This window comes from Gobio gobio (genome assembly GCF_949357685.1).
Source record: "Gobio gobio genome assembly, chromosome: 11".
Classification (NCBI taxonomy): Eukaryota; Metazoa; Chordata; class Actinopteri; order Cypriniformes; family Gobionidae; genus Gobio; species Gobio gobio.
Window position 1 is genome coordinate 11,667,497 of NC_137104.1, and position 18,089 is coordinate 11,685,585.

General features: G+C 39.2%; 1 protein-coding gene across 3 annotated transcripts in view; it reads left to right on the plus strand.

Annotated features, from left to right (window-relative positions):
- Positions 1 to 18,089, plus strand: part of col16a1 (collagen, type XVI, alpha 1) — a 116,325-nt gene that overhangs the window by 46,559 nt on the left and 51,677 nt on the right. For 2 of the 3 annotated variants that reach the window (XM_079829455.1, XM_079829457.1), the window contains exons 9-22: positions 994 to 1,026; positions 5,016 to 5,051; positions 5,607 to 5,663; positions 5,992 to 6,027; positions 9,112 to 9,156; positions 9,295 to 9,333; positions 9,439 to 9,501; positions 10,200 to 10,244; positions 10,380 to 10,475; positions 12,856 to 12,891; positions 13,044 to 13,088; positions 13,374 to 13,409; positions 14,960 to 15,082; positions 15,842 to 15,877. In XM_079829455.1, coding sequence (XP_079685581.1) covers positions 994 to 1,026; positions 5,016 to 5,051; positions 5,607 to 5,663; positions 5,992 to 6,027; positions 9,112 to 9,156; positions 9,295 to 9,333; positions 9,439 to 9,501; positions 10,200 to 10,244; positions 10,380 to 10,475; positions 12,856 to 12,891; positions 13,044 to 13,088; positions 13,374 to 13,409; positions 14,960 to 15,082; positions 15,842 to 15,877 — 726 coding nt within the window. The remainder of the gene's footprint in view (positions 1 to 993; positions 1,027 to 5,015; positions 5,052 to 5,606; positions 5,664 to 5,991; positions 6,028 to 9,111; positions 9,157 to 9,294; positions 9,334 to 9,438; positions 9,502 to 10,199; positions 10,245 to 10,379; positions 10,476 to 12,855; positions 12,892 to 13,043; positions 13,089 to 13,373; positions 13,410 to 14,959; positions 15,083 to 15,841; positions 15,878 to 18,089) is intronic. The other variant, XM_079829456.1, reaches the window with a different exon arrangement.

The following is an 18,089-nucleotide window of genomic DNA, read 5'->3' on the forward strand; positions in this document are numbered from 1 at the left end:
ATCTTATTTTGTGCTTTAGTAAATTAGAGAATACTGACAGTAGCCTTAAAAAAAAAATTTCTGCCATGTTTTTGGAGTAAAGGGACCTATAACTAATATATCAACAAATCCCTCTGTAAAAGCCTTCAGGATATAGTTAAGTATAAGACTGGAAAAGTTGGTGCTTGTAGGTGCTACTGAAGTGGATATATCTGACTCTGAGTGTGAGAAAAACTACCTTAACAAACACACATAAACTGTCAAAGTCACAAAAACTGCAAACAAACTGTCCCTGTTGTCTCAAGTCCATCTATAACTAATTGAATCTAATTCGCTGACGGGGTTTCATCATCAAATCTGTTTTTGTTTACTTTCTTTTTACTAGCTCTCGCAAGTTGACAGCTGTTGCCATCTTTTCTGTGATGAGAGGAAAAGCACGTTTATGAGCTGATTTCGGCGTTGTCTGCATTTTCTCTCAGGCGGAGAATAAACAAGGAAGCGGCAGCGTGTATAAAGTGACATGTGAGAACCAAGTCGGAAATTCACATTGACCAATCAGATGTGGTTTTCGGCTGTAGATTCCCCGGCAAACTTTCGTGGTTGGTTATTTCTACAAAATGCCCATATTAGACAGCGATACCAGGCATGACAAGTTTCTGTGAATGAAGACGTCACAGGAGCTTGCGTTAAAATTTAAAATTTTTGGTGATTTCCGGCAAGTTGACAAAATATAATGAAATAACCACCTTAATGTGTAATGTTGACTTTTTTTTTTACATGAAAGCGTACATGTTAAAGGAGAAAACCTGCCCAAAATCTCAAAATTGACCACTGCCTTAAAAAATAATAATGCAGAATTTTTATCTTACTATTTAAATTACTATTAGTCTCTATTTGGTTTAATCATGTCCAAAGTTTTACTCAGTAGGCAGTTATATATTGGTTATGAGGACTGCCATCGTGGGTCAGAAATCTGATCTTTTTTGTAAATTTCTTTGTTTTTATCTTCTACAGGCAATCCTCGGATCCAAGGAACTGGCAGAAAAAGTAAGTTATTTGAATTAAGTCAACTGAAAAATTATTTGTTTCTATTTGCCATGAATAGCAACAGATCGTCTCAATTATGAAGCTCCAAATTGACAAAAAGTAGCACGGCCCCAGCAGATTCCACCCATTTGCTTGAAATTAAGTTTAATTGGTAAGTAAAATTGCTGTGAGTTGCAGTGGCAAGAACATTGACACTGACCCTGATAAACACATGAGAAAATGTACTACTGATAACAGATCATATTGTGTGATAATACACCATCTGGATCTAGAGAGACTTTTGCTTGATAAAAGTGCTTCTCTGGCAATATACGAGAATACAGTCCATGTTTCGTACAAAAAACTCTTGTTATTTTGTCACCTTTCTCTGCACCCTCTCAACACTCATATTTTGTGACTCATAGAGAAAAGGTATTACCTGATTTCAATGCCTGTATTTGAGTGGGATGCAAGTGGGGCTTTTGTGGCTTTGGTATGATTCACAGAGCTAAACAATGGGTCAATGGCCCTGTCCCAAATTGTTGAAGATCAGTGTTATTATGTACTAAAATAAAATATAAGATGAAATAAAAAAATAAAACATTTTATTAAATTAGCAAAAAAAAAAAAGAACAGATCCTCCTTCCCTCCTTTTCTTTTAGTTTATGTATCTAATAAAAGCCCAAATCGAGGTTACAATGAGGCACTTATAATGGAAGTAAAATTAGGTCTTAGTTAAATTAGTGTTACGATGCGTAGCCAGGAAACTCACGAAGACGAGGAATCATTAAAGGAGACAGACTTCAAATACTGAAACAGGAATAACACAGGAAAAAACAACAGTATTACGGATGCTATAATTAACGAGACTGACAAAGAAAAGGGAGAACTGAGGGCTTATAAGCATAGACCAAACAGAAGGAACTAGTGAGATAATTAATTGACAACAGGTGAATATAATGCTTAATCAAACATGTTACAGTACACCCCCTCCTGAAAAGGCACATCCTTGCGCCATACAAAACAGGAAGGACGGCGGGGGCTCTGGAGGAAGGCGAAGAACTGAAGAAAAACAAAAAGAGTCCAGGGTAAATAACTTAAGAAGTGGGAAGTGGGAAGAGTCAAGGGGAAGCCAGGAGCAAGAGGAGCCAGATGTTTAGTCAGAGGCCAGCCAGGACAACACCCCAGGGCAGAGTCGAAGGCGGGAGGAGCCAGACTTGGAGGAGACTTGATGGAAGGTACCCTGGAGACGACAGAAAGAGACGGAGTTGTCGAAGATGGAGACACAGGTGGAGATAACAAGCCGATGAGCCCAGGAGAAGACGTGACGACGAGCATCCAGTGGGCAGAGGCCAAGCCAGTGGGAAAGAGGATGAAGACGGAGCCGGGGGGAGATGGAGCCAGACGAAGCTGAAAGCACAGGCAGTGCGATGTCCGACCAAGGCGAAGCCGGAGGGAATGAGGATGAAGACGGAACGGAACCGGGGGGAGATGGAGCCAGACGAAGCTGAAAGCGCAGGCAGTACGTTGTCCGACCAAGGTGAAGCCAGAGGGAACGAGGATGAAGATGGAGCCGGGGGGAGATGGAGCCAGACGGAGCTGAAAGCGCAGACAGTACGATGTCCGACCAAGCTGAAGCCGGAGGGAACGAGGATGAAGACGGAGCCGGAGGGAGATGGAGCCAGATGGAGCTGAAAGCGCAGGCAGTACGATGTCCGACCAAGGCGAAGCCGGAGGGAACGAGGACGAAGACGGAGCCGGGGGGAGATAGAGCCAGACGGAGCTGAAAGCGCAGGCAGTACGATGTCCGACCAAGGCGAAGCCGGAGGGAACGAGGACGAAGACGGAGCCGGGGGGAGATAGAGCCAGACGGAGCTGAAAGCGCAGGCAGTACGATGTCCGACCAAGGCGTAGCCAGAGAGCCGAGGGAGCCCAGTGTGGCCGATGGTTTCCGGTGAAGCAGAGGGAGGGAGGAGCCAGGGTGGAGCCGATATGTCTACAGGCCAACATATGTCCACTGGTCACAGAGGCTGGATATGGAGCCAGGGGATCCTCTGGGCTGGGTGGAGCTGGTGGCCTGAAGCACTAAGGTAGTTCCACACAAGGTGTAGGAGGTGCAGAGGGGCTGAAGGATACCAGCGGAGGCTGAGCCGAGGAACTGGCTTTTTGAGGAGGTGGGTGAGGGAGGCTGGGCGGGCATTTAGGAGACACAGGTTGCTGAAGATACAGGGACACTGGGTATTACCTCCCCAGAGCAGTCTATTAAATATACCTCAAAAATGTCCTTCAGTTCCTCTAAAACGAACTCTGCGAAATTATCCTTGAGGACCCAAACGGGGCTGGCGAGCCTTTGTGCACTCGTTCAAACTGGCCAAATATAAAAGCATAGTGCGTTAGGCTCGCCATATAGAGGAATCGACATGTGTGGGCCTCAAGGCTCTTCTGCTCCTGCTTCAAGCAAAGCAGCAGCACTGCAGGTGAATCCATGCTGTTCGGTGTTGGCCGGCTCTTCTGTTACGATACGTAGCTAGGAAACTGTCAAGGAGACAGACTTTAATCAAATACTCAGGAAACAGAAATAACGCAAGAGAAAACCACAGTACTATGAACGCTATCATTAACGAGAACTGTCAAAGACTAAGGGAGAACTGAGGGCTTATAAGCATTAATCAAACAAAAGGAGATAATTAATGGACAAAAGGTAAACATAATGCTTAATCAAACAGACTGAGGGAGACTAGGTCACAGGGCAGAACCAAAAACACACAGAAACACTGTATACACGATGCAATTAGGACCTTTAAGTAGCTTTTATAAACATGCCTTAAAAAAAACATTACTGGTGTGCATCTTAAGACAAAACAATGGCACTGACATATTTTAAGATTTAAGTTGCTTTCAGTTAAGACATGCATTTAATATGGCCTTGAGCCTTGTCTGTGAAACCGGGCAATTATGTTTTAAAATCTTTTATTTACATGAATTCTTCTGTTAAATCTTAAGTTGTTCTTATCTTTTCACAGCCATTTTAGGGTATAAGGTGTTACAGTAAGTTGTCATTGCAAAAAAAGTTGTAAAACTGGATGTAACTTTACACAGAAAAGGTTTGCATGGGATTTTTTTCACACAAAATTATTTTGTTTACATATTATGGCTATACTATTTTAATGGATTGGCTCAATTGACTTCCATAGTAAGACCCTCACTGTAACCCGGATTTTAGCTTTTATATATATATATATACATTACATTTTGTGATGATCAATATTATTCCACGAATGCTGCTGATTGAGCTTAACTTGTATTGAACCAACCCATAATTTTCCTTTATAGGAGTGAGTGCACTGGTCAGACACACAAACTTAAAATGATATCGTCTCAAACAGTAGGCTCGCATACAAATCCATCGATTCATGCGAACAGAGCGAGTGTGTGGAAACCGTGTGGAGTTTTCATCATGTTTCTTTCTTCTGCGTTCACCCCTGGAAAGAATGAATCAGCCCAGTGCGTCAGCCAACCGTTCACAGAGCTGCGGCACAGTGACGGGCCTCTTCTCTCTTACCTCACCACATCAATGCGCGTTAACCGCCTGTTGGCTGAGCAAAACTCGACGGGGGGTAGATTTAGTTTTAATTGTGCTCTTCCACTAATAACTAACAGTTATTTATTAGTATTTCACTTTGCATGACCTCCTCCCTTATAGCCGTGCAGCTGGCTTTGGTGAACATTGCCGTGAGGAGGCTTCTGTTCTTATTGATCTTTGTCTCCCGTGAGAGATCCGAGGCGAGCTGAAATCACATGCAGTCGTGGTCCTCGTGCACACGCCCCCGATTCTGCACTCCCGTGCCATTACCGTTATGTTGCACTGCCACCCGCAGACCGACATATGTTACAACATCGAAAGCAAAGCTGGATTAGAGTAGGCTTGAGCGAAATACTACATCCAAAAATCATACTTTAGAAAAGAAATGGTCACGGATGGGAACAACCGGGTTTTCTCTTTTTTCCAGTGTGCAGGCTGTGTACTGCTCAATGAGGAATCAACTGTGGGTATTCACATTCGGTTTGTCGTGTGCAGCATGTATAATGGCTATGTTGGTAGGCAGCAGGATTTGCATGCATGAGTGTGCATGAGTGCTGCGTGCAGTGTTATCTCGCCCTTGGAAAGAGATGCATTTACGTCTTTGAAAAATCTGGCAAGGATTTATGATGCTTGTAAAGTGTAAATGTTTAAAGGTTGGCCAGACTTTCTGCTACTTTGGAGGAACTTTATGAGAAGCGGCTACCAATGCACTTGCAAATCCACATGCACTGTCTGTGTGTAACTTGTTCTGAATGCATTTTGCTTGGAAGAAAAATGCCTGATTTGGGGCAGTGTCAAGGATTAATCAAGGCTTTTACCACCACGTCACATGCTCTGTTATATATATGCATGTACAAAATTGAAATCTTGGCACAGTAGACACATTCACCGAATATGTTTTTTTTTTTTTTTGCTTTTGGCCCTTGCCAGCTTAGTCCGAGCTGGTCTTTTTCACAATATGTTTATATGACGTTGTGTTATACCTGCAGTGCATTGAATTCTTTATTGTATATTGCAGGTTATCCAGGAGGGCTATGCCGGTCAGTCAGGCCTCAAAGGAGAGAAGGGAGACCGGGTAAGAAATGTCAATCTTTGAACGAGTATGTTTGTGTCCAAAATCCCACTCTAAATCCAGGCTTGCTGGGAATAAATGATTGCAGCGCTGTTTATTTTGGCATTTTATACAAATGCCTCATTAGGAGCTAGCTTCTGTGCCAGTGATCCAGCTTGGCCGACTACTCAAAACTTTCATTATTACTGGCATCATCTCGTAATATATTAATAACATTAATAAAGAACCCTGCATATAGACAATATTAAGAGTCTTCAGGATAGGGACTGAAACAAGTCATCTCACTGTTGCTGTATGTGAAATTGTTCATATCAAATGTTTGATCTCACAGGGTATGGACTGTACTGGTGCTGGAGTTCCTGGACGAGTGAGTCAATATGGTTTTTGCATTTGCATTCTGGCACTGACTGGTCCTTAGTTGAATAAAATAAAGTAAACAAAAATTAAAGGATTAGTTTACTTCAAAATAAAAATTTCCTGATATTTACCCATCTCATCCAAGTCGAAAAAAATTACGTTTTTTGAGGAAAACTTTCCAGGATTTTTCTCCTCATCATAGACTTCCATGGCAACCAAAATGTTGAAGGTCCAAATTCATGCAGTTTCAAAGCGCTTCGAAGGGCTTCAGATGCTCTGTGTGATCCCAGACGAGGAATAGGGTCATATCTAGCTAAATGATCGGTCCTTTAAAAACTAAAAATTAAAATGAATATACATTTTTAACCTAAATTGCTCATCTTGCGCTGCTCTGCTACGGATTGCGCAATCACGTCGGAAAGGTCACGCTAGACGTAGGCGGAAGTACCGCCCCAAGCGAAGAGCGAGGACTAGGGATGGGCGATATGGACTTAAACATTTATCCCGATATTTTCTAGTATTTATTGCGATAACGATATCATTGACGATAAATGTAGTATCATTCCCCATGTTTTTGGATACAAGTGAGAGCATTCTGCATGCAGACTCAGAAAAACAAACAATGATCTTAAGTAAAACGTACCTGTCATCAAATAGGCTCCTATAATACATAATATATATATATTTTTTTTTATGTAAAATTCCACACCAGCCTTTTCAGAAATGGAAAAGTTGCAGATATAATTGTCTTCTGTAAAAGTGCAGGTAATGTTTAAATAGTGCAACTGTACTGAAAAACATCACACAATACAAACAATAATAATTCAAATCAATGACAAGTTTTAAATGTAAACCGATTCTGGATTTATTCATACACTCATGGTGTAAACAGTGGTAAAAATAGCAGAAACAGCAAAAGTAATTATCCCAACCATGTCTTCAGATTACAAAAAAGTTACAAATAAGGATTTAATGATAGAACTTCAGTAATTTGAGTTGATAAAATAATAATACCACGAATTCTTCAACTTATAAAAATAAACTGCACTAAGGATTAATGAGCTTCTGGGTTCATGAATTTAAATCACGTTGTCAGCGCTCATTCGAACTGATTTGAAAAATTTGAGAACAGATTTGATGAAATCAAAACAGGCACAGTAATAGGTGCACGCCAGCCAATGAGATTCCCATTTGTGCATTCGTTTCTTCCTGTTCATGAAAGGCTGAATAATTCCAAATAAACACCATTATTTTACAGGAAAATACAACAAAGGATATTGTTTACATGTAGCACGTCAATTCTGTGTTGTGTATAAGGCTCTCTCTTTGAGTGTGTGTGTGAAACACTGAGCGCTCTCAGTCGCGCTTCACACTTGTGTTTATTGTGCGTCAAATACACTGCGCATTCATTGAGTTGAACTGAAATAGTGTGCTTTACCGATCAATTGAGACAGAGCGAATCTCTTAAGCGGTCAGTCCAAGTGCTCAGCAAGTGAAAATACATCTGTATTGTTCAGATTGCCCTCAGGTAGCCCCTCGTTTAGCTATGAACTCTTCCGCAGCTCTGCACGTGAGATGCGGATTCAGTGCCGCCGCACCCATCACGCGCTGCGCGTAGGGCACCACAAGAAAAGTTCAGCTATACAAATTGACGAACGCAGCCACCGCGGCCATCATAAAGTAATAACGCTTAGGGCATCAAGAGACGGCCAGCGGCGGCACTGTGCGGATGGGTCGCGCCATCAACTAGGCTTTATCGTTATTATCGCGGGAAGACAAATTCTTATCGTGGGGAGAATTTTTACCGGTATATCGCAAACAATAAGATATCGCCCATCCCTAGCGAGGACTAATATAAACGCCCTTTACCAAAAACACTCCCATCTTCAACTTCAAAAACGTCCCACATCGTTGTTTTACCTTTTTTTTCCCTAAAGGACATTTGTATTAGTCTTCGCATGTGCGCTTTGTAAACACGGGGGCGGTACTTCTGCCTAAGTCTAGCGTGACCTTTCCGACGTGCTTACGCAATCCTTGGCACGTCGCAGAACAGCGCAAGATGAGAAATTTATGTTAAAAAGTATATTAATTTTAAATAAAAAAAAATAGACCAATCGTTTTGCTAGATAAGACCCTGTTCCTCATCTGGGATCCCTCAAAATATCAGGAATTTTTCATTTTGAAGTGAACTAATCCTTTAAAATGTTAACGCATATAACACAACCGCCTCGCCCCAGACCTATGTAGTTCATCTTACATTTCATTGTCAAGTTGATTGTTGATGAATATGATGCAGGGCAACAACTTATCGATAGAATGCAGTTAGAATGCCCACAAAATTCAAGATGAGTTTTCGTCTCGTATTTATATCATGATATAGTGAAGCAATATCACACGAGTAACGATCGCAATATCACACAAGTGATTTTTTTTGTCCTGAATGGCACGAGTGCAAATGTGATATTGATTTTATACAGTTCAATAAATAAAAAGTTAATATTGCGTTATATTTTAGACACAATATTGTCTGCTTTTGCTCGAATTTTGCCAACAAAAATATTACTTATAAAGCCAGAGCAGAACTGTTGTGCGTCTCGAGCAACACACAGCGGTGTTTATTTTCTGAATGAATCCGCGTTTTGAGCGAATCAATCGGTTGAACTAATGATTCAATGGCTCATTCATAAAGAGAGCCATTTACTTAATTCCTGAATGAATCAATAGTTTGAACGAAGCGAAATCTAAAGCTACTTGTTGTATTGTCTATTTGATGCTTTTCTCATTTAACACAATAATGTTTTTATCTTTAGTGGGTAATTTCTCAGCCAAATTGATGAGCGATTAATTTAGTGTATAGTGTAATTAATTCGATAAAAAAATCACTTATGGCCTATATATTAAAACATATCAAATTAAATATATTTTACATTAGATTATCAGCATAGCAATTTGAGCTAATAAAGTCCTATTTTAGTATTGTTTTCAGGTTTAAATTAGTTTATCAATACGAGATTTTCTTTGTGGCCTCAGATGTTTGGACTCTGCTGAATGTAAATGAATTACTTGGGTGACATGCTGTATCTGTGTGTTTTAGTGCTTAGAAGGTGCTATAGGGCAGAAAGGAGAGAAGGGAGAGTCGGTAAGTGTGTGCGCCAACCTTGTCTTTTAGAGAGAGGCGATCGAATTTTTGTTCAACAGGCTTCACTGAAGCAGAGGGGATATCTTGATACTATTTCTGGCTATTGATTCGCCCATTTCTCATTCTCTTACGTTTCAGGGTCTGGCTGCCAACTGGGGGGAAGCTATAGGAGTGAGGGTAAAGGAAGAAGGCACCGTGTTGATATGATGTGTATGATTGTGCCAGAGCTTGCCACTTACTTCTCTCTCCATTTCCGTCTGTTTCTCTCATATACGTACTCAGGGGGACAAAGGGGAGAAAGGTGAAGTCGGCGCCCCAGGTCTGGCCGGAAGTCCAGGCAAAGATGTAAGTGACTAGCATTTGATGTGAAACTCCAACCTGCTCATATTTATGCCCTACTTTAAGTACATTGTATATGCACATGCCTCCAGGTCCCCTCTTTTAGACATGTTGATGCATTTCGGTGTCTCGCTGCCGGAGTGTATTCAAATAATCATGACCGATTGTGTAATCTATTACATGCACACTATGTCTCTGTGCACATATTTTAATTTTAAGAGGATGTAAGAGTCTCTTTCCTTTTATATTGTTTAAAGTGGCTCCAAATATATAGCGCTCTGCTGCAAAAGGCATTATGTATTGGACTCGTACCCATATACTCACTGCTGCCTTTTCTTTTCATTAGATATCTCTTTGGGTGTTAAATCTTCTTAATGCTGCATAGATTACATAAGCCAACAAAGAGCCACAAATCAATGCAGCCTCATTGATTCTTTTAAATGGATAGTCAGGTCGTATTATGCTTAATCTTTTCTATTCCCTATACAAAGTATGCTAAGGGGATAGCGAATATGGCCGAGCCGGCTAATGCATACTTGGAATTTTCCTTTAAACTGTTTATCTATCTAAGCCTCAAGTCATCGGTGAACTGACTTGTTGGATTTCTATTGGAGGGTTGTTATGCAAGCAGGGAAGATACTGCTAATGCCAGTGTTTGATGTGAACTCAAGCTAATGATCTTTTATTGGTCTTGGCTGTCATAGGGTCGAGCTAATCCTATTTGTGTGGTGGGCCCCAAAGGACAAAAGGTAAAACGGACTGATCCTCTTGGGATTTATTTAATGGTTTTCTGGGATACTATAAATGAACTCTAGTTTGTGGAATTATTATCTTTAGTGCTTATTATGCACAGCCAGTGTTTCTCAGATCCGATTGATTCACAGGGCGTTCCTGGTGTAGTCGGTCCGGAGGGGCTTGCAGGGGAACCAGGCCGCCCAGGCCTTCCTGGACTGCCCGGAGTTGGGAAACCAGGACCACCAGTAGGAATTTCATCATATTCATCATTTAGATACAGTCTATAGACAATTTAAATAGAGGTTTTAATACCTTTTAAAAGTACTACATTTTGGATGTATTCTCTAGTGTACTGTTTTTGAGTTTGTTGGATAGAAATCCAAAAATAGTGTTAAATGGCAAAAACTAGGAAAGGTACAGCTGCCAAGATACATTCTCTTAATCAGTATTTTTGTTCAAAACTTTTTGTTCTGCCAATATACAGTACATTCTCCTACTTTTTACTAAATTGGCAAAACATCTAAAATAATAAGACTATGTTACAATATATTAAGGCTATATTCAGAATAGTATACTACAATAACATTTTATTTATTTGCATAACGTTTTCTGCACTATTACTGTTTTTGCAGTTTATATGCATAAACCTTCTAAGGGGCCGTTTATTCAATACCATTTTTATGCGTTTTGACCATTCACACATTCATTTACACTACAACAGTGTTTTAGGGGCCTGAAAACGCAAACCTTTGAAAACTGGATTCAAATTTGTCATGCCGTATCCGTATTGACGTCATGCATATCCGTATTACGTGTTCAGTCTATAGGTGTGTATTGTTTATTTACAAAGTGACATCGCCATCTACTGGCCTGGCATGCATTTTTAGTCGTTTTCAAGGATCCGTGTGAACGGGGGTCATTTGACAATGTTGTCATCTGTACACGAAAAATGCTATTGAAAAACGTTTACATTTTTAGTACATCGTTGTCGTGTAAAATTGCTAGAAAGTTCAGTATACAGCAGAACTACTTGGGGTTACTGTGTGTCAAAATGCATTGCACTGAGCTGACCTTGGTCTGACTTTGAATATGACGTTTTGTCACTTATTACTGCCAAGAGTTTTTATTTTACATCGGAATTGGAAAAAAACATTGCATCAAAAAACAAAAACCTAATAAAAATAAATGAATAAATAGTATTTTTAGGTGATTATACACTGAACAGAATTATAAATGCAACACTTTTGTTTTTGCCCCATTTTTCATGAGCTGAACTCAAAGATCTAAGACTTTTTCTATGTACACAAAAGGCCTATTTCTCTCAAATATTGTTCACAAATCTGTCTAAATCTGTGTTAGTGAGCACTTCTCCTTTGCACATTTTAGAGTGGCCTTTATTGTGGCCATGTTGATAAGCCACACCTGTGAGGTGGATGGATTATCTCGGCAAAAGAGAAGTGCTCACTAAAACAGATTTAGACAGATTTGTGAACAATATTTGAGAGAAATAGGCCTTTTGTGTAAAAACAAAAGTGTTGCGTTTATAATTTTGTTTAGTGTATGTATGTTATCGGCAATGTGTGAAAAGCAGGTATTGTATAGAATGCCTAGGAAATGTGTGAAATATAAACCATTTCATACTTTGCCGACAAACTTCAGGCATTCTATATATTCCCTAGGCATTCTATACAATGCCGGATTTCACACATTGCCAAAAACATATACACTACAGTTAAAAAGTTTGAGGTCGGTAAGATTAAATAATACTTTTATTTAGCAAAGATGCAAATTTAAAATTTAATAAAAGGAAAATTTAACTTTGCCATCACATGAATAAATTACATTTTAGATAAATTAAAATTTTAAATTGTGATAATATTTCACAATATTACTGTTTTTACTGTATTTTTGATCTAATAAATGCCTTTTTTGGCGAGTATAAGATAACTTCTTTCAAAAACATAAAAAAATCTTACTGACCCCAAACTTTTGAACAGTAGAATGTCATTTAATAATTAACATAGAATTAAATAATTAACATAGAATTTGTTTAAAAAACCTATGATTCTTACACATTTTGTTCATTGTGATAATCACAAATAAACACAACTTTTATGGATTTTGTAGCAAATCAAAAGATAAACGCAGACTATAAACAAACTACACCACGGTCACATGACTTCAACGTCACCATCACTAAGCTTCCGACAACTCTCTCAATCTTTGTTTAGAAACATTTTCCCTGAAAGTTTGAATTATGATATTTTGCAAGAGTGTGATTATAAACACAGCAAGGCTGTGTGAGTAGATGAGTTCGGCTGACGATGTAGTTCAATTTAGCCACTTGTTAGCAACCGCCTTTTACAAGATAAGTAAAAGCTTTTTAAAAAATCACAAGAGAATATTACTAATGTATTTTATATCGTAGAATAAAACGTGAAAATATCTTGAGCTTTTGTTCACCACAGACCTTATTTCAAGCATTTAACCAAAAAGCCATTCAAAAAACCCACTGACTTCAGGGCGATGGAACCAGAAGAGCTTGTTTCCGGGTTTTGGCCTACATAAATATGCACTGTGCAGTATGCAGTAATCAGTATCTAAACAGTTGTGTTTTTCTCACAGGGGCCCGGTGGACCTGCAGGATCTAAAGGGGAGGATGTATGTTTACTGTTGTATACCAGTGTATCTGTTTTTATTGAGATTGAACTAAAGGGTTGTTTTCTTGCTTTGACCCCAATTGATGATGTTAACTTAACTTGTCTCTTTCGGTGTCGTATGTGCTAATAACAAAATCTTCTGTTCATGTCTAGGGGAATTCTGGGATACCTGGTGTAGACGGAAAGCCTGGAGAACCTGTAAGTGCATTTTTTTTTCTCATTTTGACCTGTGGAGAGATGTCAATGTGAAATGATGCTGTGTGCTGAATTGCTAAGACGGAAGATGCTAATTATCTTGATTTCCTATCACTATACTGATTGTTCTGTCACTGTACGGGACAAAATGTGTTTGCTATCATCAACACAATAATTAGTTTTATTACCACTGGAGTTATCAGCACATAATTTGCATTTGCAACTCAATGAGCTTCTGCGGTTCTAATCTTCATGCATACCCAATGACGTGTTTTGTTTTGCTGACAGGGTCCGAGAGGCCCTTGGGGACCTAAAGGCGAGAAGGTAAGCTAAAGCAGTCTCAATTTCAGATTCTGCATGAAAATTGCAACTGCGTGTTGAGTCTGCTCAGAATTCACAGAAAGTCACAGTGAATATTCTTGCTTGTTATTGCTTTTTTATATTTAAAGGGACAGCTCACCATAAAAAATGTTTCCCCCTAAAACATGGAAGTGTTAAAGCTGCAATATGTAAAATTTTTGCAGTAAAAAAGCACTAGGCCAGTGTTATATATTTTGTTCAGTTAAGTATTTACAACATCCCAAATGTTTCCAACTATTTGTAAATCGTGAATTACTAAAATTGTAAATTGCTCTTTTAACCAAGGAATCCGGGACTTGTGAGGGAGTCGCCTGTCAATTGCGTCATATCTGCGTTACCCTCACTTTCCGGTTTTATTTTGTAGAAACGCTTTACTCTCACTGCAGTGTGCAACAAGTGTCATAGCAGCCGCCGAGCGAATACACAGAATAACGTCATAACATAATTTTCAACACACTCAAATCTGTATCTAATATGATAAACAGAGCTGCGTTACCTCATACTCATGGCCGGAAAAGCGGAAATGGCGCCAGCAACTGTGGCATAATAAAAGTCCTGCTGCTCATGAGGCATGTGTTGCGTTCATCTTATTAACAATCGTTCCCACAACACTCGGTCCTGCTCTGCTTCATACTACAGTAACATTTATAATCGCATCCATGAACTTGATTTCTGCCCGAGTCCTATCCCGATTCTTTTTCAACCGGCTGGTGAAGACCACATGTCCCAAGATTCTGCATTCAAAACTTTGTTTTGAATAGGCGACCTCTAGCGGACTGAGAAGTTACATAGTGCACCTTTTAAAAAAAAAAAAAAAACACTTTTCTTACTTGAAATAAAATAATTAACTGAAATAAAATAAAATAAAATAAAATATGAAAACTTACATTTGTTTTATTGTAGCTAGTTGCCCAGGCAGCTTTTCTCATTTTTATTTTGTTTAACTTAAAATAACTAATAAATAAAAACTGTATAGACATATTTAAAAGAAAAACTATTAAAAAATAACAAAAACACAACCAAATTACTAAAGATTTAACTAAAATTAAAATTGAAAAGATAAAAATTAAAACTGACTCGAAATAAAAACTATAATAATATCTCTGCCTTATATTATAACGTTATTATATTTTTATGAATATTTTGAATTAGCTTTTATATTTATATTTTCACTTTTAATTTTAATTAAGTTTTTAATCATTGTCTTATTTGGTTTTGGTATTTTTTTTACATTACTATTTAGGTTTAACTATATTTATTACATTTTTAGTTCAGTTCTCAGTTATTTATTTATTTCCAATTATTAATTTTAGTGCTGGATATTACCTGTAATGTTTCTCATTTTTAAGTTAATCTAAAATTAATATTTTATTTCAGCTTTATTTCACTTAACAACAAAGTTTTTTTAGTAATTCACGATAATAACCCTGAGTTATACAGGTTTGAAACAATATAAAAGGCGTATAAATGATGACAGCATTTGTATTTTTTAAAATGCTTCTTTCTTTTCTTAGGGAGAAGCGTGTGAACCATGTCCAGTGGTCTCTTCGGAGTCTGGCAACATTGTGTCCTTTCAGAGCAAGCAGGGGCCTAAAGGAGAACCAGGAGCCCCAGGCAAAGGAGAACATGGCCAACCTGTGAGTTCACTCCGAAACCAACTCGAGAAATTACTTGTGTTTACCACACAAAGCTAAAAACAATTCAGCATGTTTGATTCAATGTCTCTGTGTAGCATCCCGATACTTTTTAAAAATTCCATCTGTGCCTGGTAGGCACTTTATCGTTGCAAAAAGATACTGTTCACCTCAGTGGGCCCACCATATTTGAGTTTGCCAAGCTCAATGAAATAAGCCAACAATCAGCTAGGTCTTTTTCGCCTGCTGTTGTTGTGTTGAATGAGTAATGCTGTCACCATTCTACTACCCTCACGCAGGGTGGACAGATATTCTATCATGGTTTATTATAGCTTTAGGGACATTCAGTTCTCGCTTATCCATGAAATCCAACAACCCCCCCCCCCCCCCCCAACTCAAAGTTTAGCTTTCCACGTCAGATTCCATTTTACTCAGTGACTATGGTAAAGGCCCTTCCATCTTTAGCCCATTAAAATTTCTCCATTCTCTTCCTCAGAGTGAGACGGATAAATTCTGACAAAAAATATTCTATGCGGCATACCTGAAAGCGCTCGTTCGCATTTCTCTGTAACGATTTTCAATACCATCACAATCTATTCCTCACACCCAGTTATGGGACAGAGAGCGAGAGCATGGGATGCAGAAAGTGACAGCGTGCAAATGCAGGACATTTTCAGTGGGGAAGCTGCGGTCAACTAGGATGACATTAGTGTCATGATTAGGGTGACTGATGCTGATATGTATATGACTCTCTTTTCATAGGGCCCTGCAGGACTGGCTGGCAAAGCAGGAGAGAAGGTGTGTGTTTACTGCTTGCTTGTTTCTTACTGCATAGAAACCCACATGAATGTATGCATGACTAGAGGTGGAACATCATCATTCTCAACACTAATACTATTGCTCCTTCAAGGATATTCCAACAAACCCTTAAACTTAAAAGTATTAAACTTCAGCAAGTAATATGTCCTGCACTGTTTGTTGTATAGAAGTTCCTCAAATCATATGCTATTACTTTTCTACAATTAACACCAGCCAAATCTTTCTAAAAAATGGATGAAAAAAAAAAAACTACTCTAAATTCAGGAAGGATGATTTTCCATGGGCAAATGCACTCACATTTTCCTCAAATTTTCAAATGTGTGTGTGTGTGTGTTCTTTTTTCGATCATCGTATGTTGTTCCCCTGAGGTCCACTTATAATGTTAATCAAGATGTCTTGCATTAAAACTAGTCATAATTTAGCTTACATTACCATTTTCCACCCTCTCTCTGACCCTTAGAATTAATTGGCTGTTTTTGCTACTTTACATTTCAGACTGTAGTGTAAATACCCTCTTTGCATAAGACATTAGACACACTCCAGACTATTAGTATGCATTCAAATTCCTTCATATTACTTAATTACTGGCCAGGCCAGGACACTGTATATCTGTTGTTGATGTGTAAATATGTGCCATAATGTGTTATTGTAATAATTCTTATTACATCACAAGCTTTTGTATAATGAGCCATTTTTAACAGCTTGCGCCAGCTACTGTCAGGAATTACTAAAGACACACGGCGAAAAGTTAGAGATGAAAAGTCATGGGGACAGTTATTGCATATGCAATAGTTCCCCTTTCAGATGCAAAATTTATTGGTGAATATTTGACTTAATCATACAAGGTGATTTACTAAGGTTTGCGCTAGTCAATTTACTGGTATTTGCTCCATTATTTAACACCCAAAAAAGCATGTCTTAAAGACCCCCTGTGGTGAAAAACAAGTTTTTTATGTTGTTTATACACTCACCTAAAGGATTATTAGGAACACCTTTTCAATTTCTCATGAATGCAATTATCTAATCAACCAATCACATGGCAGTTGCTTCAATGCATTTAGGGGTGTGGTCCTGGTCAAGACAATCTCCTGAACTCCAAACTGAATGTCAGAATGGGAAAGAAAGGTGATTTAAGTAATTTTGAGCGTGGCATGGTTGTTGGTGCAAGACGGGCCGGTCTGAGTATTTCACAATCTGCTCAGTTACTGGGATTTTCACGCACAACCATTTCTAGGCTTTACAAAGAATGGTGTGAAAAGGGAAAAACATCCAGTATGCGGCAGCCCTGTGGGCGAAAATGCCTTGTTGATGCTAGAGGTCAGAGGAGAATGGGTCGACTGATTCAAGCTGATAGAAGAGCAACTTTGACTGAAATAACCACTCGTTACAACCGAGGTATGCAGCAAAGCATTTGTGAAGCCACAACACGCACAACCTTGAGGCAGATGGGCTACAACAGCAGAAGACCCCACCGGGTACCACTCATCTCCACTACAAATAGGAAAAAGAGGCTACAATTTGCACGAGCTCAGCAAAATTGGACAGTTAAAGACTGGAAAAATGTTGCCTGGTCTGATGAGTCTCGATTTCTGTTGAGACATTCAGATGGTAGAGTCAGAATTTGGCGTAAACAGAATGAGAACATGGATCCATCATGCCTTGTTACCACTGTGCAGGCTGGTGGTGGTGGTGTAATGGTGTGGGGGATGTTTTCTTGGCACACTTTAGGCCCCTTAGTGCCAATTGGGCATCAGTTAAATGCCACGGCCTACCTGAGCATTGTTTCTGACCATGTCCATCCCTTTATGACCATCATGTACCCATCCTCTGATGGCTACTTCCAGCAGGATAATGCACCATGTCACAAAGCTCGAATCATTTAAAATTGGTTTCTTGAACATTACAATGAGTTCACTGTACTAAAATGGCCCCCACAGTCACCAGATCTCAACCCAATAGAGCATCTTTGGGATGTGGTGGAACAGGAGCTTCGTGCCCTGGATGTGAATCCCACAAATCTCCATCAACTGCAAGATGCTATCCTATCAATATGGGCCAACATTTCTAAAGAATGCTTTCAGCACCTTGTTGAATCAATGCCACGTAGAATTAAGGCAGTTCTGAAGGCGAAAGGGGGTCAAACACAGTATTAGTATGGTGTTCCTAATAATCCTTTAGGTGAGTGTATGTC